Below are 27,099 nucleotides of genomic sequence, written 5' to 3' on the forward strand. Positions count from 1 at the left end.
ACAGAAGGAGTGGTGCTGGGCGAGCTGGGCCAAGCCATGGGTGGGCATCTGATGTCCCTCTCCAGCTGCGAGGCTGCGGTGGCTCTGGAGGGAGCGGGACTGAGCCCTGGTGCGGCGCACGGACACTCGAGACCCCGGGTGCAGCCCGGGGCGTGACATCGCCACTGGGCTCAGGGCCGTTCTGCGCCCACGGTGAAGAGTGGCCCGGGAGGGAGTGGCGGTATCCCGGTGCGGTGGGCTGCCCGCCCAGGGCCCCCAAAAAAGCGGCAGGACGGGCCGGGGAAGGGAGTGGCGGCGGTGCCGGTGCCCCAAGAGGAATCCGGGCAGCCGCTCCCGGCGACTCCGCCCGACGTCCCCCGCACCCGACCCCGTCCTCCCGCGGGGAGAATGCTCGGGGGTCTAGGCCCGCGCCGTCCGGCCCGACTACCCGCAGCCGGGGCGGAACGGGGGCACGGACCGTGGGGCGGAGCGGGGGCTCTCCGACCGCCGTCCGGGCGGATCGGGGGCGGGGGCACGGAGCGGGGCACGGAGCGGGGCACGGAGCGGGGCTCGGAGCGGGGCTCGCTGGCCGGCGGGGGCACGGAGCGGGGCACGGAGCGGGGCACGGAGCGGGGCACGGAGCGGGGCTCGGAGCGGGGCACGGAGCGGGGCACGGAGCACGGCACGGAGGGGGGCTCGCTGGCCGTCGGGGTCACGGAGCGGGGCTCGGAGCGCGGGACGGAGCGGGGCTCGGAGCGGGGCAGGGAGCGGGGGACGGAGCGGGGCTCGGAGCGGGGCACGGAGCGGGGCTCGGAGCGGGGCACGGAGCGGGGAACGGAGCGGGGCAGGGAGTGGGGCTCGGAGTGGGGCTCGGAGCGGGGCACGGAGCGGGGCTCGGAGCGGGGCAGGGAGCGGGGCTCGCTGGCCGTCGGGGTCACGGAGCGGGGCACGGAGCGGGGCTCGGAGCGGGGCACAGAGCGGGGCTCGCTGGCCGTCGGGGTCACGGAGCGGGGCACGGAGCGGGGCTCGGAGCGGGGCACGGAGCGGGGCACGGAGCGGGGCTCGCTGGCCGTCGGGGTCACGGAGCGGGGCACGGAGCGGGGCTCGGAGCGGGGCACGGAGCGGGGCACGGAGCGGGGCAGGGAGCGGGGCAAGGAGCGGGGCTCGGAGCAGGGCTCGCTGGCCGTCGGGGTCACGGAGCGGGGCAGGGAGCGGGGCTCGGAGCGGGGCTCGGAGCGGGGCTCGGAGCGGGGCGGCGGAGGCGCGACAGGGGCCGGGTGGGCGCCAGGGGGCGCTGTGTCCGTTCGGAAGAGCCGCTCCGACGGCGCGCACGCAGGCGCAGAGGGGCCGCGACGGCCGCGGCGCTGGGGGGAGCCCCGGGCGCGGGGCCGCCTCTGCCCCGGGGCCGCGGCGGGTGCGGGGCCGGGGTCCGGGTCCCCGGTGCGGGTCCCCCGTCGGTGCAGCCGTGGGTCCGGGCCGGCGCCCGTATGCAGGGACGCAGCGCTGAGGCCGGCGGCTCCGTCTCTCACTCAGTCCCTCCCTCCGTTGCCGCCGTTCCCGTAGCGAGGGGCGAGACATCCCCTTCGTTCCTTTGTGCCGCGGCCGCGCCGCGCGTGCTTCGTTTTCCACCCCGGTGCCCGCCCCGCAGCTCGAGCGCCGGGTCCCCCTCCTCCCCCCTTGTCACTTCGCTAAGTAATAATTTCCACGTCCAATTCCATTTCTTCGCCAGTTCTGAAATCTCCAGGCCATCAGCAAGGAGGATAGTTCACATGAAAACTAATTACACAAAATCAATATTTAATCACAGCGCAGCATCCTGATCCTGCAGAAAAAAATCCCGTTAAAACTCTCCTGCCATATACAAACAGTCCTCAGCCGCTTATTTATAGATCTCATTTTTTTTGGTGGGAGCAATATTCATTACTATTTCTTTAAACTATCGACATGTGCATCCGCGAGCACCTGAAGCACCGTGTCCCGCCGGCGGTCTGTGGGCCCCCGGGCCTGGTGGGTGTTTGTCCCTCCGGGGGAACGGGGTTGTGACTCCCCCCGCTGCCGCAGCGCCCGCTCCCCGCGCGGCTCCGTGCGGTGCCCGGCTCGGGGTGGGCCGGCGGGGCCGCTGCTGGTCCCGGCTCGGGGTTGCCGGGCGGGTTTCGCCCCGGCGGGCAGTGCGGCCGGTGGCTCCCCACACCCGCCACTTGGTCCCAGCTCCAGTGCCCCCAGCCCCACTCCTGGGCCCCGCTCCGGGACCCCGAGGCTCCGCGCACCTCCCCGTCCGCCCGCGCTCCGTGCGCCGCGGGAGCAGCGGCGCCGCCGGGCACGGGGGGCGGTGCAGGGCGCGGTGCGGGCGGGGCGCGGGGCCGGCGGCGGAGCCACCTTAACGGCAGCCCCGCCCCGGACCGCGGCTCTCATTGGCGCAGCCCCGATGGCTGAAATTCATCGCTGAAATGCAAAACTTGTTGCTGCTCCGCCAGCGCTGGGTGAGAGCGCGGCAGCGCGCGGGGAGCGCGGCGCAGCCCTCGCAGCGCCCGCCCGGCCCCGCGCCCCGGCCCCGCCGCCGCCGGAGCGCTGCGAGCCGCGGGAGCGCACGGCTGGCCGGCGATGCGGCGCGCAGCTCCCGGGCGCCGGAGCCTGTGAGCGGCGGCGCGCCGCCCCGTCGGCTCTCGGGCAGCAGCGAGCGGCGAGCGGCGGGGTGAGCGCGGGCGAGCGGCCGGTGCCAGCGGCGCGGCAGGATGTGAGCGGGGGCGGCCGAGTGGCGCGGAGCGGAGCAGCGGGGAGCGGCGGGCAGCGGGACGGCGGAGAGGCGCGGAGCAGCCATGCCCTGCTGAGGAGCCGCGCAGGATGTTCGGGCTGGAGCAGTTCGAGCCGCAGAACAGCGGCCGGAGCGGCGGGCAGGCGGAGCGGGGCTTCGGCCAGCCCGGACTGAGCATGAGCGCGCACTTCAAGGCGCCGGCCTTCCCCGGCGGCGGCCCAGCGCCGGCGGACCCGGCCCTGGGAGCGCTGGGCGAGCCGCCCCTCCTGGGCATGAACATGAGCCTGGCCGGGGACGCCTACGGCTTCCCGGGCCGCGGCCCCGCCGAGCTGCACGGTGGCGGCATGCAGCCGCCGGTGCACGGCTTCTTCGGCGGACAGCAGCCGCACGGCGGCCCCGGCGGCGCCCCCCACCCGCACCAGCACCCCCCGCACTTCGGTGGCGGCTTCGGGCCCGACCCCGGTGCCTCCTGCGTGCACGGCGGGCGCCTTCTGGGCTACAGCGGCGCTCTGGGCGGGCAGACGGCGTTCGCCGACGGCTACGAGCACATGGCCGAGGGCCAGGGCGGCGAGGGCTTCGGGCAGCAGCGCCCCGGGACCTTGCCCGATTTCCAGCACCACGGCGCCGGCGCCGCCAGCCACGCCGTGCCGGCCCCCTGCCTGCCCCTCGACCAGTCCCCCAACCGCGCTGCCTCCTTCCACGGGCTGCCGGCGGCCGGCTCCTCCGAGCCCCACGGCCTGGAGCCGCGGCGGCTGCCGGCGCAGGGCGGCGTGGACTCGCTGGAATACAATTACCCTGGCGACGGCCCTGCCAGCCACTTCGAGCTGCCCGTCTTCTCCCCGTCGGAGCCTGAGGGGCAGCTGCCGCACTACGGCGGCGGGCGGCAGGTGCCGGCGGGCGGCAGCTTCGCGGGGGCGCCCGCCCTGCCCCGGGCGCCAGGCATGGCCGTGGCCAAGGCGCACCCGCCGCAGCAGCACGGCGTCTTCTTCGAGCGCTTCGGGGGGGCGCGGAAGATGTCGGCCAGTCTGGAGCCGGGGGCCAACGCCAGGCACCCGCTGATGCAGCAGCAGCAGCCGCCACCACCACCACAACCACCGCAGCAGCCGCCGGGCTTGCTGGCCAGACAGAACTCCTGCCCGCCAGCCATCCCTAGGCAACAGCAAACAGAAGCCAACGCTCCCAACTCCAACCTGCAGGACAATGGGCCCATAATGCAGAACCAGCATGCACAGTTTGAATACCCTATTCACAGACTGGAGAACAGGAATATGCATCCCTACACCGACCCCGTGTTTAATATGCAGCACCCTCCTCCGCAACAGCCACCAAATCAAAGACTGCAGCACTTCGATGCCCCCTACGTGAGCGTCGCCAAGAGGCCGCGGTTTGACTTCCCCAGCACTCCTGGCGTCGAGCGCTGCGCCTCCTGGGGCGGCGGCATGCACGGCCCGGCCATGGAGAGTCACCTTTCCCCGACGGCCTACCCTGGCCTGCCGGGCGAGTTCACCCCGCCGGCACCTGAGGCCTTTGGGGGCCCATTGCCACACGGCGGCCCTGAGCACCCGGCACTGGCGCAGCGCCAGAACGCGGCCCTGGTGATGAAGCAGATGGCCTCGCGAAGCCAGCAGCGCCTGCGGCCGCCCAGTCTGCAGCAGCTGGGGCATCATGGTGAGGTGGGCGCACCCGGCGGCCTGCCCCCGCCAGCCTTCGAGCGAGAGGCTGGTGGCGGCCGCAGCTTCGATCCACCGGCGCCGCACCTGGCCCCTGACAGTGCCTGGTTCGCAGGGCCACCGCCACCTGGGGAGCTGCTGCCGAGGCGCTTGGCAGCGCCCGGGCTGCCAGCTGAGGCAGCCCCCCACGAGCTGGGCCTGCAACCGGGTGGCCCTGCCGTGCTCTTCCGGCCGGGCGGCACTGGGCTGGGGTTGCAGGAACCCTTGCGGATGGCAGGCGAGGGGCCAGCACAGGCCCTGCCATCTCCCGGCGTCCACCCGCCCTTCACACCCACAATGGGTGGCCTCTCGCAGCTGCAGTCACCAGGCAGCGGTGTGGCACTGCCCAGTGCCCCTGCTGAGCGCCGTGGCCCCGCCGACTTCGCCGCTCAGCCTGGCTTTCCCTTTGCGGCGGCAGCGCGGCAGCCGGCGGCCCACGGGGCTGCGCCTGCCCTCAGCGCCTCGCCAGGGGCCTACCCACCACCCCCGTCCGAGTTCCCCCCGCCACCCCCACCACGGCCCACTGCCAGTAAGCTGGGTGCCCTCTCGCTGGGCTCCTTCAGCAAGGCGGCCAGCAAGGACAATGTATTCGGGCAGAGCTGCCTGGCTGCCCTCTCCACTGCCTGCCAAAACATGATCGCGAGCCTGGGTGCTCCCAACCTCAACGTCACCTTCAACAAGAAGAGCCCGGCCGAGGCCAAGCGCAAGCTCAGCCAGGCCGAGCCCGACCCGCCACCTGCTGCCCCGGACTACTTCCCAGCAGGGCCACCAGTAGGCGGGGGTGGCACTGGCAAAGCGGCGGGTACTGCCCCACTGCTGCCCGCGGAGAGCAGCCTCTCACCCGGCTATGCGCTGGAGCCAGTGGCCGGGGGTGAGGGGAAGGCGGGTGGCGGGCGGGGTCGGGGTCGCCGGAAACGGGACAGCGGGCACGTCAGCCCTGGCACGTTTTTTGAGAAGTTCTCAGCTGCGGAGGGTGGGGGAGCCGGTGTCAGCCCAGGGCAGCCGGCAGTGCCGGTGGCGGCGGGGGGCCCACCGGGGGCTGCGGGCGCTGAGCGCGGTGGAGGCACCCCTCATGACAAGCCCCTGACCTCACCGTCCTGGGGCAAAGGCAGTGAACTGTTGCTGGCGGAGCAGCCAGACCTGATGTCCTCCCTGGACAGCGGCATCCAGAGCGTGACCAAGTCAGATGGCAGCTCCCCGCACGTGGACTTTCCCGACGAGGTCAGCACCAGCTATGGCAACGAGGACGAGGTGTCCTCCAGCTCTGACAATGCCACCTCCAAGCCCACCCGTAGCCCGCTGCTGGGTGGTTCGCCCAAGCTGCCCCGTGGGGAGCACGCACTTCTCAACGGACAGAAGCCCCTGGCCCTTGGCCTTCTCAGTACGTCTACCTCGACCCCCGACAGCTATGGGCTCAGCACCACGGCGGGCGCTCACCCTGGCACGCCAAGCATGGAGCAGGTGCGGACCCCCACAAGCACCTCGGCCCAGGATGAGATCCACCCCCTGGAGATCCTGCAGGCACAGATCCAGCTCCAGCGGCAGCAGTTCAGCATCTCGGAAGACCAGCCCTTGGGGTTGAAGAGCAAGAAGGGGGAGTGTGCGGGGCAGAATGGGGACAGCGACCTGGGCAGCTGCTGCTCGGAGGGTGTCAAGGGCACCATGAGCACCATCGACCTGGACTCCCTGATGGCGGAGCACAACTCCACCTGGTACCTGCCTGGAGAGAAGGCCCTGATGGAGGGGCAGGAGGAGGACAAGCCCATGGCGCCCTGGGAGAAGCCCAAGCCCCCGAACCCCAGCAAAGAAGGTATCAGTTGTCCCACATGGGTGCTGGCACAGGGGCAGGGGTGGTTGTGGGCTGCTCAGGGGAGGGGATGTGGTGGGGCTGCAGCCCTGGTACTCTGGGCACACACTGGCTCCACTCCCACTCCACCCTTGGTGGGTGCCAGGTGCCTTCCCAGTCTGGGCTGGGGCTGCAGGATGCTGGGTGACTCTGCTGGGAGAACCAGCGTCAGGGACAAAGTGCCTGCTGCCTGACTGGTCTAGGTGACGACTGCCCCATGGCATCTCTGCTGCCAGCCCTGTCCCCATCATGCCTCCTAGGGAATGGGCAAGTAGGGATGCTGAGCAGAGGGGGCTCCAGTGAGCCCCAGCTGAGCTCCTGGGCCTGGGGTACTGCAAAGGGGACTGGGGTGCTGAGGAGGGGGCTCCTGTGGAGTCCCACCAGGCACAGGGTGCTGAGGAAGGGGCTCCCACAGAGCCTGGTGTCAGCTGAACCTTCCAGCCACTTTCCCAAAACTTCGACTGAGGGTTTTCCTAAACCACAAAAATGTGAGGCTGGTGGTAGTGCTGCCCCTTCAGGTCCAGGTGCCCCCTGCTTGCATTTGGAACCCACAGCAGCGTGATACTGAACTGAACGGCTTGTAACAAATTATTTCTCATTTAACTGAAAGGCAATTTAAAATAAGGCTCTGGGTCTGTTAGTGTAAAACTTGCTTAGTTGACAGATGTTTAATTTCGACATTAGTTGTCATTTTTGATCCTTCCTTGTGTCCAGAGGGCATCATAATTCCCCAGGCTCAGGAAAAAAAATATTTTAATGGAAAAACCTCTATTATAAAAGCTGTTTAAGATAAGGACGATTATAGATTCAGTTGGTTTCTGTTTTATCTTATCAAATCCCTATTTTGCAACCTGCCTGGCTGTATGTGTGATTGTTACAATGGGTGCACATGCTGTACCTGCTATCTGAGGGCAGGCGGGCGGGTTTTGGTGTGCTAGAAATACATGCGTGCAGTTTACACAATATAAACTCATTATTTGTGCCTAGGAAAGGTGGTACTTTGGTACTGCAGTGTAGTTTGAAATTGTTTTCATTACCTCTGGTAGTACAGACTGACTTTTTACAGCCCTCCACATTTAGTAATTTTGCTAAGAAAGTTGTTGGTGAAATTAGAAGGGAGCTGGTTTGGAAACTGGGCTGTTTCCTAACCCGGTTCTGGTTGGCTTTGCAGCTTTGGCTTTCTGAAGCGTGAATCCTAGCCCCCACGGTTTGTCTCTTTGTTCATGTTTAATGCCCAGCGCAGGAGACTCTCATTTCGAGCAGAGTGTTTAGCATGCACGGCAGACCCGAGGAAGCCCATCAGCATTCTCCATGCTTCACCCAGGCAAGGACATAAATTGGTTTGTTTGGGGCCCTTCTTTTCCATTTTTAAATGGAGTTGCACACAGCATCCTTCCTAGCCCCTTCTCTTTTATTGTTTCTTGTACACAACATCTAGATCTGACTGGATCAATAGCTAGTTAGCACAAATCACAGTTCCTGTCACTTCTGCCTTGGCAGGCTCAAGCACATATATACGTTCTCTCACACCACACGCACCCCGTTACGTGTGCACTTTCACACACACACACACACATACACACACACACACAGATACACAGATCTCACACCGTGCTGTGTTTAGAAATCGATTTTAAAAGAATAACTTATTCTACAGATCTTGACTTCCTGGATGAAAAAAGAAATCCTGAGCAGTGATTTAATTCTGAACAGCACATTTATTAAAAGTGTAATTTGGCTTAAAATGATCTATATTTTGTGTGTGTGTGTGATATGGAGCGATGTTTCTGCAGCGTCTTTTAACAGCACTCCTCCAGTCACTTTGATCACAGCTATTCTTAGTAACAGCTAGTGAAAGAAGTAATTGCTTTCTGGTCGCGATAACCACAATGTTGGTGTTAAAACAGTTCATCACTTGGAAGGAAAACCATTTAATCAGTGTTCCTATATAAGGATATGTTTTAGTATTTCAGAGGCTTAACATAAAATAGCAAACCAGTTCCACAACAATGCAGAGGCGCTCGGGTTGGTTCATGCTTTAGTCACTTGAGGGATTTGAATGGGCTGGTTCCTCGGATGAGGAAATTTATACAGACTCACAGAGAATTTACTTAAACTGTTGTTGGAGATGATAAAGATACAATAGGTGAGACTAAACAGGCTGCACCTCGGTCAGTAGAAATAATGTAACTTTACATTGCCATACTCCTGAGTGTGTGAAACTGTGTTTAAGAAAAGGCTTTCTTTAGACATGGGCTGAGATTTTAAACCTCCTCAGTCGGCTGGGATCTGCAGTAACCCAGTGTCGGGGTGGATGCGCAGGCTCCAGACAGCGCTCCTCCGAATTCAGGCAGTTCCTCGGCGTGCGGAACGCCGTGCTGGAAGGTGGGCGCCGTTTTGGGGCTGGGCAGTGTCCATGAGAGCAGCATTAGACCCAGGGTCCTCCCCAGAGCAGTCATTGTTGGGGGCTTCTGATTTACACCTGCCGTGAGAGGGCAGGCGGTGGGGGATTTATTCCCATTGTGGCACTGCTGCGATTAGCACCGGCGGCTCCTCAGGTGCCAGGGAGGCGGAGGAAGGGGCGGTGGGTGTCGGGGGGCAGTTTCCCCTCGGTGCAGTGCTGGGCACTGTGTCCACTGCCTGCCACTCTCAGCCAGTGCAGCAGAGGGTCCGGCTTCAGTGCTGGCCATGAAGGAAAGAGCAGGCTCCCGAAAACACAGCAGGATCAGGAACTTCTCAAATACTCTGTTAATGCACAGGTTATGGGGGAAACAGCTTGAGTTGTTTTAATGGCTGCTCAGATTCCTTGGAGCTCACCTTTTTTCCCATAACGGCATTAAAATGATTTGCTTATCTCTGGCAGTTGTGTGAGCTGTGGGTCTGGAGGTTGCTGAGAGCAGACACTGGTGCTGCTGGTGCCCCTGCGAGGTGTGACACCTCCGACGCTGGCCTGCCGCGAGCTCTGTGCGTGCGTTCACGTTTCGTTTCGGAATGTAGTATTAGTAACGCTGCCTGGATGTGGCTCTGCCCTGAAATGTGTTTTCTGTAAGGAGTTTTCTCTGATGCATCATTTCTTGTACCAACATGTTTTATGTGAAGTAGCTGGTTAGGTTTGGGGTTTTTTTCCTCCGAAAGTGCTTTCTAGAATTTCATGTTTTCCTCTGCCTAGCAGCTTGAGCTGGGAGTAAGAGATAAATAACACTGAGTCTAGAGGGGTTGTCTTGACTTCCAACACCACAGCTCTAGCTGACAAAGAATAACCAGATCAAATTCACTTAAAAATATAGGGCTGGTTTAATGGGGTTTTGCTTTTCCTGGCTTGACTGAACCAGAACAACTTCCCCTTCAGTGAAATGTGTATTAGTATTCTTTAGAAACCCAGTAATTAAGTGCTGGTGGGGTTTTGGTTTTAGTTTTTAATTGAAATTTTGAAGGTCCCATACTGCAGATGTCAGGTGAAGACATCACTATGTACCTAGAACTGTGCAGGTGTTGATTGGAAAGAATGGGAATATATTCAGCTGCTCGGTGGCTGTTGGGCTCGTCGGTCCGGGCTGACGGGCACGTGCCACACGGCACCATTAGCCTTCATCTGTGAGTTTTTGTTAATATTTCATCGCTACACCGAACCCATCACTGGAATGAGCCCACAGGCCAACCCTCTTGCTGGAGCAGCGCGTAACATCTGTGAATTACTAGAAATACATTAACAAAGGTCAAATTTGGTCCAGATGCGGCCGGGAGCCTTTGTTTTCTTTTCCTTTCCAGTGCATTCTGCTGCATGCTTTATTTTAAATACTGCCTACTTCTTTTAGAGGCTTTACCAAGGCACTGGGTTTGTTTACTGGGACCGAGTTTGTCAGACCTCTCGTGAGGTTTTTCAGGCACTGAACCCTCACTGCAAGCAATGTGCTGTGAGCGGCTGTGTTGTAGCGAGCGCTGTGGAAGCGAGTTCAGCGGCAAAGCTCAGCGCCCTTTGCAGCGAGGGGCCTGTGATTCCCGATGCTGCTTTGTTTGCCTCACTGGGATGCTGAAACTTACACAATTTTAACAATTCAGTGAAAAAAGAAGCTACTGCCTTTATCTTGAAGTTACACGATAAACTCCACGTACATCAAACGCACATCTTTATTAAATCATCTGAATTAGCAAGCAGAGCGATGAGGGAAGAACGCTCCCGCTGCTTATCCTGGGGGAGAGTTTGGTGTGCATTAGGTTTGGATTTAATATGATGCTTTAAACTTTTCTAACCTGTTAAAAAAAAAATTAATTGGAAGGGTTGCCCTTGCTTGGCCTCATGTGAATGACAGAAATTCTCTATTGTTTACCTTGACTGACTATAATTTTTAATACTTTCTACTAGAAAATGGTCCTGTTTAGAAATGTTTTCCTTTGTTTTATAAACATTCTGTAGCAGTGTGCTTGTTGACCTTTATGGCAAATATTAGAGAAAGCAAGGGACAAAATTTTCAGTAGTATTTCCTCTTGCTGTGATATACTAAAATATTTAGTGCAGGAAGTGTGTAAATTTATTGGCATTTCAGTAACAACTGTGGCCACTGTTTGCCTTTGCATCCACCGTCTGTCTGGCTATTAATTTTTGGTCTCTAGATTTACCTGTTCTCATTTCAGTGGGCAATCTGGCTATGTTTGAATTAATGCAGATTACCTATCTGGTTTGCATCCTGGTGCTTCCTTGCCCCAAAGTCTGTTATTTTCTGATGGCCCGTTCAGTTGCAAGGTGAGTTTTAACGGGGTTGTTTTGCACATACTTGGTGCGAGGATGTGCGTGACAGACTTCGAGGGAGATGTTTCTTGAAATTGGTGTGTGAATGTGCTTCAGATCTTTCTGTATAATGTAAAAGGAAATGAATTACACTTAGTATTTATATATGAGCTTGGATGACAGCATAGATTTATTTTGATCGGTGATGTATTACACCGTGTCTGCTCTTAATTTTTAAGGTACAATACCTGTTTTTTTTTTTACCAGTGACCTAGTGGAATGCTCGACCATAAAACTGCAAATAATATTTTGATAAAAAACGTTATTAATTAGCAATACCTTCAGATACAGTTTGTTGTTACTTGTGTAAAACAAAGAGTAAGGCATCAAACAAAAATCTAACCTAAAACGATATAGTCTGCTTTTATTTGAACCAGCTGACTCCCAGCCTCAGTAGTGTTCTATACTAGGGAGAAGTTTTGGTACAGTAAAATGCCTTTATGTGGCCATATAAAATTTTAGTACTAGACAAATTACTGTACATTTTCAGTCAGTGGTTTCTCATGTATTTCTGTTAAATCTGAGCATGAGGAGAGTCTCCCCAGAAAGTGCAGAGCCAGCTCTAAAATGAATCTTCAGGTGGCCTAACGTGTATGCTTTGTTAACGCTAAATTTACTGAAATACCAGAAAGAGTTTAGTGACATAATTTCTCAAGCACATTGAGAATATTGAAAGAGGCCAGTCAAATTATAGGCAGAGGCTCATTCCCTGGTTTTTCTCTGGTATGGAATAGATTGTCCTTTGCGTGTTTCGGACTGGAGCGTGTTGGATGCAGGCAGTGTGGGTGGTGGGCGTCAGGCGCTGGTACCCACCTCGCCATCGCGCCGTGGCTCCGGCCGGCATCCGCCTCCCTGTCCAGCTGGTCCAGCTTTTCCATTGAAAAATCTACATCCTTGAGAAGAACAATGTTTGCACCTGTAAACACATGATTAAGGTTTGCAGGACGTGTTTAAGATTGGTGTGTTGTTTATTTTTAAATACGAAGTGATTCTTGTTTCATTTTTATGAGGGGCGTTTTTAAACGAGAGCCTCTGTTAGTGAGGACTGTTAAGAACATGGCTGGCTGTGTACCAGATCTTGGGTAAGGGGCACGGGGAACCTCAAGGAAATTAAATAGGTGAAGCTGTGGAGTCACCCAGGAAATTCAAGGTCTGCCCTCACCTTCCTGGTCTTGGTTAGATTTCTCAGCTTTTAAAATGTAATTCCGAATTTTTGCTGTTCTGTAGATAAACCCAGTTTACACACAGTGATTAGATGACTGGCTTATATAAAAATACTGCAGTTCTTTGTAGTTTGCTGCTTTTCCTTTGCCAGATGCTTTTGTGTTGATGCAGTTTAAAACATTCTGAGTTATTAGTGACCTTTTAATACAAGGGATTTGGGGATTTTTTTACAAATTTAAATATATTTTATGGATTATGTGCCAATGTTCCAAAGTCAAATGCCTTCTAAATTTAAAGCTGAGAATTGAACAGCTGGAGGTCTAATCCATTAATTTTTACAAGCTGACTTTCTTAATACTTCAAAGAGAACATCTTAGATGATACTGCTTCGCTGTTCCCCTCCTCAGCACCCCTTCTTCTCCTGTCCCCTCCAGTGCCCTCTCCTCTAAGGCTTCATGTTCCGCTCATCTCCTGGCAAATGACAAAAGCATCTGGATGGGGGGGAATGCATTTTCCTTAGTTGATGTAATAAGTTTTAAGACTCAATGGTCTAGAAATGTGGCTTTCTTAGTGTTGCACCTTTTATCCATACTAATGCAAAAATACGTGGTCACCACTGTTCTGTGTTTCTTTCCTGTACGTGGGTTATTCTTTGCAGCAGCGCAGGTGTTGTCATAGGAGTATTTGTGCTCCGTGCTTGTGCCCTTTCAAGACACCTGACTCACATGTAGGGCACATCCCTCTCCGTAGGACTGGGTCTGATTCATGCTGGCCATTTGCAAGTAAGGTTTTTCCAAGTTTTGCCTTGCCCGTTTGGGCAGGAGCTGCTCTGGCACCGCCGACGGTGCGGCTCCCTGGGATGCACGTGCGCATCCGTCACGGGCAGCTCCCGAGCAGGAGCCGAGCCTCGGCTGCAGGCTGAGGTGCTGCCTGGATGCTGCAGCAGGGCACTTTGTGTCTGTTTGTTTTCAATTCCAGCAAATCTGTTTGTGCCTGCTCAGTGTTTTAACGTAACACCACCAAGCATGACGCTGGGCGGTCTACATTTTTTATTAGCTTTTAACATTTGTCTAAAAAAAGCTCTTTTTGGTTTGGTAAGCAGAAATCTGGTTACGTTTAAGTGCTGCTTTGATAGATTTTTTTACATCAAAATAAATACAGTTTATTTGAGTTTAAACACAGACAACACGTGTGGGAGCTCAAAGGGCTCCACTAGCTCTGACTGTGAGCAGTGTGAGGGACGTGCCACAACCCTGCTCCCGCGGCCAGTTTGTGTGAACTTTGGGATGTTTATCTTTTTTTATCCCCCCCTGTGTTTGGAGCATTTAAAATACAAAATGAGGAACTTCGGTTTTTTTTCCTTTTAACTCTCCTACTTTCAGTTCTGACTGCTGGGGTTTTAGGACTTTAGGATCCCCTTGATCCCAGCAAAGCCTGTGATTGGTCAGTAGTTGGAAGACAGCAGGGTTTCTTTGTGGTAAAATATATGTTTTCAGAGTTAAGTCTGCATTTAATTAATTTTGTGAATTAGTATTCACAAAATACTCGAAAGCATTCTGTTGCTAATAGAAAGATCATCCTGAGGCTGGGGAAGCACAGTTAATTGAAAAAGCAGCCATTTGTAAAGTGAAGAAAATTTTAAAACATTTCATACCCTAATTAAGAATGTACTCCTGAGTTAAAATTGAGAATATTAATTTGATGTGTGAAGCAAATACCCTACAAAGCCCTGGAAAGAGTCATATCCTTCCTTCCTCCTTAATCTTCTCCCAAAATGCAGTTTAAGAAGAAAGGCATGACTTTTTTCTTTTTTTTTCATGTAGCCTGAAACCATTTTGCTAGAAAGATGTAAATTGATCTATTAACATAGGAAATGGAGGTTGGGCTGGGGTTATTATCTGGTCAGAATTTTAGGATCTCTTTCCTAGAAAAATTTTCCACTAATTTTTTTTTGGGGGGGGGGTGGTGCGGGGAGGGTGTGGGTATAATATTCCTCTATAATGGCATTTAAAAGCCTTTTGGTCTCAGGTGAGAGCAGTCAGAAGAGGCAGAGGATGCTTTCAGTGGGGGTGTCTGAGGCACAGCTGCGCTTCACTGCGAGCAGTGCCGGTCCCCAGGGAATGGGGCTGAGCCTTCCCTCCCATGCACTGCAGGAGGTGAGGCTGCCAGTGGGCTGGCTGGTGGAAACGGGCAGGGAGCAAGTGTGTCTGCAGAGTGTTCTGCTCCTGGCTGGATGGCTCGGTCAGTCAAGGCATCGCCATCGTGCTTACAGAGATTGGGGTCTACGTGTGATTTAGAGCGCAGCGGAGTCCATATTCAGGTCCCACTCTAGGATTATTTTTATTTAAGATCATATTTATTGCACCATAAATTGCCACGGCGCTTTAGAAACCTGGGAGATGTTCCCACTGCTAAAGATTTACTGTCCAAATGAGATAAAACAGGCGTTGTTGGGCAAGGCAGCGGGCGGTTCACTGCCGGAACACGGTGTGGTGCCACCAGGGCTTGGGCAGAGGATGCTGGAGAGGTGCACAGTGGAACTGGAGGGACCCTGGGGCACTTGGGGACCCAGCAAAGGCTGGCACGCCGGCCCTGAATGGTGCTGGGTTGGGCGTGCGGTGGTTCGGAAGTGTGCGTGGGCAGGGAATGAAGGGCTGAGAGATCTCATCCCACCTGGTGATCTCATTTCTGCGTGGATTCCTTCTTCGGTGGGGATGGCGCGGCTCTACCGCCCTCTCTGGGGCAGCGTTTCTCCTCTGGTGGAAAAAAAACCCCACCAAACCCCAGTTATGGGCACTTCTGATTTGTGTGTGAGTGAATTTCTAAGTAAGTTTGTCCGTCTTAGCAACAGGAAATGAGACCTAAATGTTGCAGAAGTAGTTTGGTGCAAGGTGGGTTTTCACCACCTCCAGATGCCTGGGGTTGGAAGCATCACCAAGGGTGGGCTTCTCCTCCCTGCTCCTCTGGGCAATGGGAGAGGAGGACCCAGACTTCAGGTCTGAGCTGCCCGGTAGGTCACAACCACCTGGTGTGACTTATTCCTGGAGTGCTACTGAGCTGATAATTAGAAAAAGGGTGTCTCTTAGACCTGCCAGGCAGCCAGTTAACTGTTTGCATCTAGTGTTACAGGTATTTTTGGTCTGACTCAATTGTTTTAATTTTTATTGGTGCCAAATACTAGGCTGAAAAATGTTTTTTGTCGAGTCTGAAGAGTAACACAAAATTTCAGACCAAATACAGTTTTAAAAGCAAGAAGATAATAAATGGGCCTATTGATTGTATTGTACAAAAGAAAAAAAAGGGAGTTCCCCAGTAATTGTAATAAAAGCTACCACAATCCATGAGACAATAATTCTGAAACCCTTTAAAAATAGTATTATTATTCGAAGTGCAAAGCAGCTGGTATTTTATGATGGAACAGATTTTATTGTTGCTGGATATAGGGTCAAGCGCTTGCAGCACATTTTTGATTTAAACAAACCAAAAACACAAATGCTTTTTTTTGAAGATAAAATCAGTATGATTTATTTCTTTTTTTCCTGGATGCTATAGTTCCCTTCTCTACCTCTAAATATAGGCACGGGCTGTTCTTTCTGTGAAAGAACTGGGAGAAACCACATGCAGCCCAGCTCCCTGTGCTCTCCCTACCATGCCATGGTTCTGGAGGCAGAGGGAAAACAAGGGCTGTCCCAAGTACAATTCAAATCTTAAATGAATTACTTTGAAATAGGCAGATCACAAAAAAAGGGAGAATAGCAAAACATTCCTTCATTCTGGCTTCTTATTATGATTATGATTATTATTATTATGGAAGTTTCATCCCATCATTTGCCAATTCCTTGTGCCCTTGGCAGGGCGGGTGTGAGGGTGATGGCTGGAAAATGTGCAGGGAGACGGGGCAGTGTCAGGGAAAGCTCAAGGGCAGCCTCAGTGATTTGGGTGAGCTTTGCTTTTAAACTCTGTGCGTCAAAGTCGCGTTGTATGTTACATGACAAAGTGGTTTGTCCTGTGGATAAATCCAGTTCATGTACTATGTCCTGATGTTACTTATTTTAGCTGAGGTGTGAACGGGAAGGGCAGAAGGGAATTTGCTGCTTGCCAGTGCTCCGGGCCCCTCGGGCAGGCGACCACGGTCCTGGCTCTGCCAGGGCTCCTGCTGGTGGAGGGGCACAGGAGTCCAGCTACTGCGGACCAACAAACACCACTTTGGAAATGTGAGGTTTTAACAACACAGTGAAGTCTTACTCCAAATAAATTTCCAGATCCTCTAGTGTTTTGTGTAGTTTTCCTCGAGTGGCTGATGCCAATGGGGCTGCAATGTTTCTCTTATGGAAAAGAACAGATAAAAAATCTCTTCTTTGAGCCAGACACGTGTGAGCCTCAGAGCTGGGAACGTGCATTGGGAGATTGTGATACAATTACGGTTTATGTCTACCTATTAAGCATAATGAAGGGTTGGTTGCTGGCCTTAAATTTGGAAAGAGCTTACTGTAGAGCTTAAACCAGAAGTAGATTCCTGTAATTACTGCTTTGCCGTGCGGAGTGTGGTGAGGTAGAGGGAATAAAAACTGTTCATTGTCCAATTGTATTTCCATAACTGCTGCACTTTTAAATGTCTGTTTTGAAAGATAAAATTTTTTGTTATACTAATTTTCTGAAGTAAGCTAATAAAAGTCAATGCAGGGGAAAAAAAAAAAAAAAAAAAGAGGTGAAGAATGTCAAATGAACAATGCTTAGAAAACACGGAGCTTCAGCTTCTTCAGTGAGCCCTGCTGCGGTGCTTGGAAAGTCAGTGGCTTTGTTTGTTAAACACAAGGCCGCTGTGCTGTTGCGGTTTGGGTTCGCTTGAATCTGAGATCCTTGACGATGAAATGAAGAATTTTAAAAACTTTGAATTTTATGTTTGCTTTTCTTTGTACTAGATTAGGCAAACGTGGTAAAACTCAAAGCAGTCGGTTCCGAATCTGCTTTTGCTTTTACTTGACTTTGTTCTTGCTGTGTGATGGCAGTATGTCAGGGAAACTTGGATCCCAGCATCAGTTGTTTGAAATTATTGTTTGGATTATATTCAGTTTCAAGTGGTATGAAACTGTAGTGAGAAATGAGCATTTGTTTATGCTGATAAAATGAGTCTTTCACAGCATACACTTGTTTTGGTTGTACATACTAGTACATGTTATAGCTCAGAATGTCCGGGTTTTCAGAGTGATGACATGGCCAAATTCTGCTCTTTGTGTGCTTTTGGGACTGGGAACTGGAGGTGTTTCTGCTTCCAGTGAGGAAGAAGAGAGGGAAGATCAAAACTCTTCTTGGCCCCTAGGGAAAAAAAACCACCCTAAACCACATCCTTTTTCCTTTCCCCCTCAAAAATTTGACTTACATCTTTGAGAGAGGTTTTTTTCCTTTTCTTTTCCAGCCATCCTTTAAGGTGTGCTCTTCTGGCCTTTCTCCAGTTTGTGGAGCTTCTCTTGGAATACTATTTAAGGGGTTATATTTGACATGTTCCTGAAGGCTGCCTTCCACAGTGCCTGAATAGAAATGTGAAAAGTTCCCAGTACTGAGCTGTAAAAGAATACTGGAAATGGGTTATGCAGAAAAAACCATTTAGATAAAAATGCAATTTTCCCTTCCACATACACTGCTAAGAATTAATAGCACATTCTTCCTAAATGGGTAGTTCTGTATTATATTTTCACCTTAATGAAATTCTTTCCAAAACAGGAGAGTTTCATTTAAAATTGTAGAACAAAATTGATCTGTCTTTATCTGCAGCGCTCCCAGCTTTAAAATATTGCTGCCGTGGGCTGTCGGGGCACTCCATGGAAAACAGATGTTGGGTTCTAAGGTGGGTGTCCCAGTCTGACTCTGTCCCATCACAGGGTGTGCTCCTTACCCTGTTGTCACAGCTGGATTTGGGCTGTCACTGTGGTGGTGTGTCCTGCACACGCCAGTTGTGCTTTCACGGCTCCTCTACTTGGCCAGCGGCCACCACGCAGTGGGGACATGAATGTGGCACTTACCAGGGCATTTCTACCAGAAATACCCCAAAAGGGAGAAGGGCCAAGCCCACTGTGGCCTTTGCCTGTGTTGGTTCATTATTGTACACGTGGGGCACAGGTGGTGAGCCCAAGTATGGTGTGGCCTGGAACAACATCAGCAAAAACACACAGACTTTCTGTAGAAGATGCATAAATGCCTAATGAAAGAAAGAAGGGTGAATCCTCAGTGGTAGCGGTGAAACTGAAGTGGAGATGCCCCCAGGAACACTTGCCAGTTCCAGATAAGAGAAAACCAAACCATATATTCATGCTTTCTAACTGTTTCATTTTTTGGCAAAAGGTTTTTAATATAATGGTAAGAACAGAAGTGTGCGTAAGGAGTAGGGCTGATGGAGAGACTCTGCTTTGAACAGCTCTTCACTGCTGAGTTGCAGTGGAGAAAATGCTTTTATTAAATAAATTGTTTGGTGTTTTCATCATTTTAATAAAATGGTTCCCACATATAAGCAATGCTCATAGTGATGGAGACACAGACAGGATTGATACAACTCAAAGTCTCCATGTTAAAAATACAAATTTTGGTGGTAGTGATGCTGCGCAGCTTTTGCATCGTTTTTGTGACAAATTACCCTTCGGGGGGCTGTGCTTGGGCTTTCCCCTAAAAGGTGAAATAAAGGAGAGGTGTGAGGCAGTCTGTCTGACTCTTACTCCAGACTAACACTGAGCTTAATCCAAATTCTGTTTTTGAAAGGGGTATTTTAAGTCATCTTCCGATAGTCTCCCAATCAAATACGATACTGCTCGTTAGGTGCGTTACAGAACAGCTGTTTTTTTAGTCACAAAACTTGCCTTTTGTGATTCATTTTCTGTGAATCATAGTAGTTCAGTGAAGAGTGCAGATCACGACTTTTACAGCCAAATATGCAATTTCCTGGAAGCAGATATCAAAAAATTTAAATATTTTAGTGTAGTGCCTTGTAACTTGCAAGTTTTGTATTAATGGGACATAGGCTCTTGAGTTTTCCTGTAAAGCTTCACTCCCTGGGACAAGCATGCCCATCAGTAGGAGTGTTTGCTCCCTGGCATGAGTGGTTCACACTCAGAGTGTTGCCTGGTTCCACTTTAGGAAGGAATTTCTTAGGTGTCACAGTTTTATTTTTTCATGGTTTTTGCTGTTGGTGCTCAGTGTACCTGCAGGCATGCAGCCTGCTGAGTTGTGCATTTAAACATTGGCTGCTACAGTAAAAATCTTGATGGCCATTGTTTCAATCAAAAAAACCCTTCTCATCTTCAAAGTCACTGTTGTTACAATAATTTTCTCTTTGAACATGTCAGGATTCTGTCTTTGATTATAGACTGGATTGTCTCTTGTCATTGCATAATGATTTTTTTTTTTGGGTAGGCAGAGACATTTTTCAGTTCCTCACAGTTCATCCCCCATTCCAGTACTTCTTTTAAAAGAGATTATGTTGAAACCAGGTATTTAAGAATATAGATCCTCAAGAAAATAACTGGTTTTGACTTTTTATTTTCCTGGGAATTTTATAAAGCTGGGGTGAAATACAGATTTATTTTACAACCTGAACTTAGGCTTTTAAAATTCCCCTTTTCCCCCACTCCTTCTTTTGCTTTTGATTGGACCAGAAGTCATTACTACAGAGATTTTCTTCTACTTTTTCATTTTCTCTTTTTGCAACTTACACCACACAAAAAGAATCCATCTCTGTAATTCTGCCGTTGGTTGGATGGTTGCTTGGATGGATGGTTGGGTGAATGGTGGTTAAGGTGGCTGTCTGACCTGGGGGCCTGAGCACTGCTGCCAGACCCTCCCTGCCCTGCTGCCTGTTGAGGATTGGTGTAAAACCTTGGTAAGTGCTTGCTGAGGCCTCTTCTGTTGGAAGCTGTTTTGTGGTTTGGTGGGCTATCCACTCTCTAGGGACCAGAGTTTCCTTTGCTGTTGCAACCCTCAGGGACCTTGCAGCTCTCTGAGCACGGTGGTGGGATGAAGGTGCCCTGGAAGCAGAGCTCCTCTCACACTGCTGCTGAGGTGTGGAGGGACTTAACAGCTTTGTGGCCCTTCATGGCTGATGGCTTTAACTGTGGTGCTCTGCACTAGTACAGTGTTCACCTTGGCTCAAAAGGCAGGGAACCTCCTGAAATGGGAAGTGCCTTGGAAGGTCCTCCCAAGCCTCCTCAAGCTAAGTGAAAGCCCAGAGGCAAGAGCGTTTGTGGTTGTCTTGCTTTATGTGTACGTGCAGTCTCTTCCATTGCTGGGTGATGTTGATGCCACCGTGGGAAAACTGGACAAAAATGGGGGACAGTAGAACTGCATCAAGCACTGAAAGAGATTTATCCCTTGGGAAAGGGGTATCATGTAAGAACAGCAGGAGACCCCGAGTCCAGGTGAGATCTGCAGATCTGTGCCTGGTTGTGATCATGTGTGTGCAGGCTTTCAGCCAGTCACTCTAAAGCTGTCATGTGATGGGTATATTGCCTCAGAGGGTCTGGGATGACTAAATCCAAGATGCCCCCTCAGTGGGGGTTGCCTGCATGTGTCCATGCAATGGAAGCCTTTGTCACAGCATTAGTAAATCCTGCCTATGGTTTTGCCCTTGTGTCTTGTAAGGAAAGAGCTAAAAAGGTTTCCCTGTGCCTTTAAACTTGGAGATCCTCAAAACCTCCCTGGAAGTAGAAGGGGGAAGGGATCCTTTCAGGATTAATTAAACAGAGATGTCTCGCTGTAGACTTCAGGGTTTACTGATAAATGCCAGCCCCTCACCCACGTCTGGTGGTGCTGCTGTTATTTAATCAGGGCCTTGACAAGGAATCTGAGCAATCTTCCCTTTCTCCTCCTCTCTTCCATTTATCTGTCCTCCCAACCTGTTTGTTTGTGTATGGTTAAGTTTTCCATGCCAGGGAGAAGCAGAGTGGAAATGTCAGGGGTCAGGCTGCAGGCAGGGCAGGCAGGAGCAGGCAGGGAGCAGAAAGCCCAGCTCTGCAGCCTTGGAGTTTCTGAGAAACCGGAGATAGGTTGTTCCAGGCGAGATTAACTCCTTCAGCACAGCTGCCTTCTGCTTAAGACCTGCAGGAAGGGAGGCAAGGCAGGTACTTTAAGACACTGAGCTCAGACTCCATCCCTCTATCCTTGTGGTCTTGTGGGTAATGGGTGCTCCTGATGCCGTTTTGCTCACCCCCTTATTGAAGCCTAGCTGGCCCATCTGCCTTGGCAGCTCTGCTGCTGGGGGATGAAACTGCACGGATCCAGACCTGAGACGGATGTCAGATAGCAGAACTCATTGCAGTACTGTTATGGATACCTGAGTTATTTGGCACGTTTCCCAGTGGACAAAATGTTCATCCATGGAGGGTAGGATGCTGCTGTTCAGAGACATGCCTTTGAGTAGACACGTAAGCTGGGTTTGTCACTCAGAAGTTACCTAAAGACCAGTCTGGATACCCTTGGCTTCAGAAAAACCAGTTCTGATGTTGTGCTGGTAGACTTGGTATCTCATAGGCTCTCAGCCATGTGCTCTGTGGTGGCTCACAGGTGTGTCAGACCCAGCTGATGCTGCTGTGATGGCTGGGGTTGGGTGAAGTTTTGGTTGTATGACTCAAGCAAGCTGTTGAACTTGCACTTCACTCCACCTGTGCAAAGGAAAAGCCTAATTCAGGGTGGGGTGGAGGATTTTGTTTGTTTGTTTGGTGATGCCTTTGCATTTGTGTTGTGGCAGCAAAGCAGGTGCTGCAGAGCTGAATCCTGCCCGGTTTGGCAGTGTTTGCATTGCAGGCAGTGCCTTGCCTGGGACAGTTGCAGGTAGAGATTACAAGGTCCTTACGCCCTGCTAGTGGGATGTTCTGTAAACTAGACCAGGTTAACAGCAGTTGTCACAAACAGCCATAGTTGCAAATGGGACAGGAACTCATAGAAGAGAATCAGAGAATTACTTGGGTTGGAAGGGTCATCTCATTCCAACTCTGGGCAGGGACACCTTTCACTAGACCAGGTTGCTCCAAGCTCCATCCAGCCTCGCCTTGAACACTTCCAGAGATGGGGCAGGCACAACTTCTCTGGGCAACTTGTTCCAGTGCTTCAGTACTTGCTGAGTAAATACTTTCTTCCCAATATCCAACCTAACCCTGCCCTCTCTCAGAAGGAAGACATTTCCCCTTATCTTGTCACTCCAGGCCCAGGTTAGAAGTCCCTCTGCATCTCTCTTGGAGCCCCTGTGGGCTGCTCCATGCAGTGAAGTCCTGGGGATGTGCTGTGCTCCCTGTGCCAGTGCTTGGGCGCTGCTCAGCCCCGTGCCCTCCCCTGCTCTTGACAGGGGCAGCTGGTGCTTCTGGCCCCCACTCCCAGGGGAGGTGCTGCAGGGCAGAGCCCACACAATCCCCAGTGTAGTGGGATGAACTGATTGTCTGCTGTTCTTTCATTTTCCAGGAGTATTGAAATTGTTGTGGGTCATAAATCACATGAGCATATGGCCGGAAGGAGAACACAGGCCCGTATATCAGCCTTGGGCTGGAAGATGAGACTGTTCGTCCTGTGTTGTACAGGCCCATTTTGTTGATTTACTGTCCTGTGAAACTTTGGAGTTAATTTTTTGTTGAAGCAAGGAAAGTCTGTCTACCTGTGACTTTCCTGCTTGAACAGCTGTTTGCTCCTGATTCGTTGCTATTCTGAGAATTTCATGAAGACTCTCCACAGTGATGTGACAATTGGAAGTAAAAGATGAGCTTGTATTTTTCTTATCCTAATAGTGGCACTTACAGCCGTACCTAAGAACGCCAGGTTTCTTTGCGTGGTTTTTTTATGCTGAATTTCCCTCACTGCCATTCCTCCTCACATGGTCATGCATTTCTTCTGAGGATTTTTTTTTTTCTTTTCCTTCAGCTGGATTTAATTTTTAAACATGCTGTTCAATCAAACCCTGTTCCTCCATCAGATTTCTGGGCCCCAGCTCAATCACCACACCTTTTTGCTGCTGTAGGCGATGTTTCTGAATATGCCAAACCCATTATATGACAATGACATTTCTATCTCTTTCTGTAGTCAAAATTTGGGGTGTACCAGAATTCGGGATTTTTCTGCATCAGAATAGATCTATCTAGCAAGAATTTGCACAGGAAGTGCTGTATTGATAGTATCAGCTCTCGGTCTGATTTGCCAGCACATAAATGTTTTCCAGCAGAGATTTTGACCCTTTTCTTTAAGAAGCTTAGGCCTCCTGACAATTCTGCTTTTTAAGTTATTTCTTGCAGATTCTTTAGAATCTGCCTGTAAATTACTTGCAAGGGACTTGCAAACAGTGATTTGGAACCTCCTGTTTTTGAGGCGTCGAGTGTCAAGCAGTCGGTGCTGCTGAGCACAGAGCAGGTCAAGGAGTGCCGTAGCATCACAGAATGGTTTGGGCTGGGAGAGACCTTAAAACTCATCTCATTCCATGCCCCTGCTAGGGGCAGGGACACCTTCCATTAGACCAGGTGCTTAGAGCCCTGTTCAACCTGTTCTGTCCATCTCTGAACTGTGTCTCTGCAGGTACCGGCTTTGACCTGGGGTCTCTGGTCTCACTTTTCTCTTATCTGTGAGTGGCAAAGTTGCTTGAGCACCTTTTGTTGTCATGAACACTGTTTCCCAAAGTCTCCTCATTTACCCCTGAGACGCCAAACTTCAGCTGTAGGTGTCCTAAAGAGAAATGGGATGTGTTTCAAGGTAGGCTATAAATAAATGGCATAAAAGAGCTAATGATCCTTGATGCTGGTTCTTCTCACTAATGTTAGCCTTTGGTAAACTCCCACTGTATTTTCAGGAATATCCTTGAACTTGTGTGGTTTAACCCCAAGCATTACTGCACATGATCACCGTTTCTTGGTGTGCAGGAGCCTCAGATGTGTGAGGCCCCTGGGAGAGATTGACTTTGCCTGTGGCAGTTTTGTGTTACTGTCTCTCGTAATTGTGAGTTATAGATGGGGCAGAGGCACCTCCGGGAACTGCGGGCAGAGCCAGCGAGGAGATGGAAGGACCAAACAGATCCCTGGCCCTGGCAGCCAGGCTGGATTCAGATCTGGCTTTGGGATGTGAGAACACAGGTCCTTGGGGGAGCTCTTGGGGAGCAAGGTGACAAAACACCTAAAAGTCTTTGGCCAGCTGTATCTGAGCCTCACAAGAGACTGATAATATTCCAGAGCTAATTCCCTTCTTATGCTTGTCTAACAAGTGCTCATTTAATTTGCATCCTGAAACTAAATGACCACAAACAAAGTTCTTTGAAGGGAATCTTCGTCTTTCATTCTGTTTTCACTTAAGGAAAATAGTTTTCCAGGTATAATCCGCAGGGCTTAAATATCCTACTTATTACTGTAATATCTTTCTCCCCACAATTGTGTCAAAGCTCTTGCACAAATCTGATGAGGGAATGCTGGAATTTATGTGTTTCCTTTTGTGTTTGCTCTGTGCATAATCATGAGCTATTCACTGCCTTTACAAATCCATTGGTGCACCCCTTCCCTTGCTAGTGAAAGTGGGCATTTTATCTTGTGTTTGGAGGCCTGCTCTGTGTGAAATGTCCAGGTGGTGATTTAATGCAGAACGTTTAAGTAGCATTGTTTTTCAATATTGGCCTGTCCTGAAATAATACTAGACGGTGTCCAGAACTGGTTTTATTTAAGTGGGGGCTTAGTGAACAATTTCATGTGACTTATGTGCAATCAGAAAATTTGGATTTTATGGAAAACCTTTGTTTGCTTGTGCATTCTGGCAGTCTGGAGATGGGTTTGCATGGGCTGGAGCTGTGTGTAAAGCTGTCATGTGATAGTTTGCGTACATACGAAATAAATTTGAAAGCAAAACCCAGCATTTCCTTACTCATCACAGATGTGTCATTTGTCATTCTTAGTGAAAATAGGCTCAGAGCATTTAGTTAGTGCAAGCAGGTCATGTATGCCAGCAGCACAGAAAATACAGGATCAGTCAGCCAATATTCTTTCCTTCCATGGAGGTGGTCTTCTCACCTAGGGGCTGGATTCAGAGGCAGGGACATGTCTGGGACAGCCACAGCCCTCTGGAAGGAGGGGTTATGTGGGAGAAGCTGGTTGTAGCCTCTTCCCAGTGCTGGGTCTGAGTGTCAGTGTGATGGAGCTGGTGGGTGGGGCTTAGGCAGTTCACTCCTTCCAGAGATGAGCAGAAGTGTTCAGATTTTTTGAGGGGGGAGAAGGACAGACCCTGAAAAATAACTTGGAGCTCCCCAGCTTCACTGGTTTTGGATGGCAGCATATGGATGTTGTGAATGTTGAGTTGGCTGTGCTGGAATGGGCTGCAGTTGCTGGACTCCCATTTATTTTCTCTCGGAATTGTCCAGACATTGTTTGACTATTGGTGGCAGTTGATTTGGTTTGATTTTTAAAGCTGGTTTTCCTTGCTTGGGCAGGGCCACAGTTCTCATACTGTGCAGAGCTGAGGAGAGCACAGTGTTGGTGATGGCACCGAGAGTTGACCAGCAGTTCAGAGCCGAGCGGTTGGGTTAGGCCCTGGTTGGAAGCTCAGCTTTCCGTGTCTATCACAGACGAGCAGTGGTTCACCTGCATGGGGTGGGCAGGACCACACTGGCAGACAGCAGCACTGCAGTTGGGCTGGGACCTGGTTTGCCAGAATGGTCTTTTGTTCTGTGAGAACCAAACCCCGACATCAGCCACTTCACTGGGGGGTAGGCAGGACCCCCCTCTGTGGTTTGTGTTTTGCAGGGAAGCCAGCCTGAGAGTCAGTGTGTTAAACTGAAAAGAGGAACTGAAGGTAGCCAAAAGAGAGGAAGGATATGAGTTGGAAACAGTCCGTTGTCCCTGTGGCCATCTAGCAAGCTACAGGAGCTGTTGCTGTCCCAAGGCCCAGAGCTTCTGGCTTCTCCTGGGATGCAGAGCTTGCCTTTCTTTTTGGAGAGTCATAGAGCTGGAAAACAGTGATTTAACAGTAGCCTCCAGAGAAATAAATAGGTGTAGGCAGTTTCACACTTGCCTGTGAAGCCATGGTGGCGTGTTGCTCTCCTGCTGGGCAGTGGCAGCAAGGTGGAGAGCAGTGTGTTCCCCATCTCTTGTCTCCTCCTGGCACAGTAGAGGGAATGTGGTTTTTAGAACAGCAATGTCATTGTCCTCATCCACACATCCTTCATTCTGTGTCTTCAAGGTCATGCTACATGTAAGATAAGTGCCACCTTTTCCATTGATAGGGTTAGCATTTTTCCTACTTCACATTTTTTTCACCAGTTTCTTCGGTTTCTTTCTGTGAGCATGTGGCTCACAGTCTGACTGTAACCCTACAGCCTGACAGCAAACTCTTAACGCTGCTGTGGGTTTGGGCAGCCTCCCTGTCGTGGCTTGCACGTCCTTCCATTGCTCCTGGTGAAAACAGGAGCAGGAAAAGAGGTCAAGGGAGAAAAAAGAAAAATATGTATTTGCAGCAAGCACTGTGTGTCTCCTGTTATCTGAATTCTGTGCAAGCAGCGAGCTCTGATGAAGCCCCATGCCAGCTTGGAGACCACTGAAAACAAAATAAACATCTCTGCAGCATGGGCTGATACACGCTCCCTTTAGAGCCTCAGGCACCTCCAATTAATCAAGCTGTCTGTGGAGGAAGGGGCTGTGAGGATCAGAGGATGCTGTCAGAGCTGATGGGCTGATGAAAGGGTGGGCAGCAAGCAGCATTAAGGGTGAACAGACTGTTAGCCTGGGCGTGCCATGCCTTTGGGTGAGTGCTGTCCCGTCTGTATTGCAGCGAAGTTGGAGCTTTAATCCTGGTTTGTGGGATATATGAGTGCTGTGGGACGGTGCTCAGCACTGTGCACGCATGTTTGATGAAGAGCCTTCCCTCCTTTCGT

At 51.7% G+C, this 27,099-nt stretch overlaps 1 protein-coding gene across 2 annotated transcripts in view; it reads left to right on the forward strand.

Annotated features, from left to right (window-relative positions):
- The first annotated feature begins 2,637 nt into the window (after positions 1-2,637).
- MN1 (MN1 proto-oncogene, transcriptional regulator) overlaps positions 2,638-27,099 on the forward strand; it is an 84,116-nt gene continuing 59,654 nt past the window's right edge. The window contains exon 1 of one of the 2 annotated variants that reach the window (XM_032128101.1): positions 2,638-6,250. In XM_032128101.1, coding sequence (XP_031983992.1) covers positions 2,821-6,250 — 3,430 coding nt within the window. In that variant the 5' untranslated portion in view covers positions 2,638-2,820. The remainder of the gene's footprint in view (positions 6,251-27,099) is intronic. The other variant, XM_032128100.1, reaches the window with a different exon arrangement.

This window comes from Corvus moneduloides, chromosome 18, assembly GCF_009650955.1.
Source record: "Corvus moneduloides isolate bCorMon1 chromosome 18, bCorMon1.pri, whole genome shotgun sequence".
NCBI classification, from domain to species: domain Eukaryota; kingdom Metazoa; phylum Chordata; class Aves; order Passeriformes; family Corvidae; genus Corvus; species Corvus moneduloides.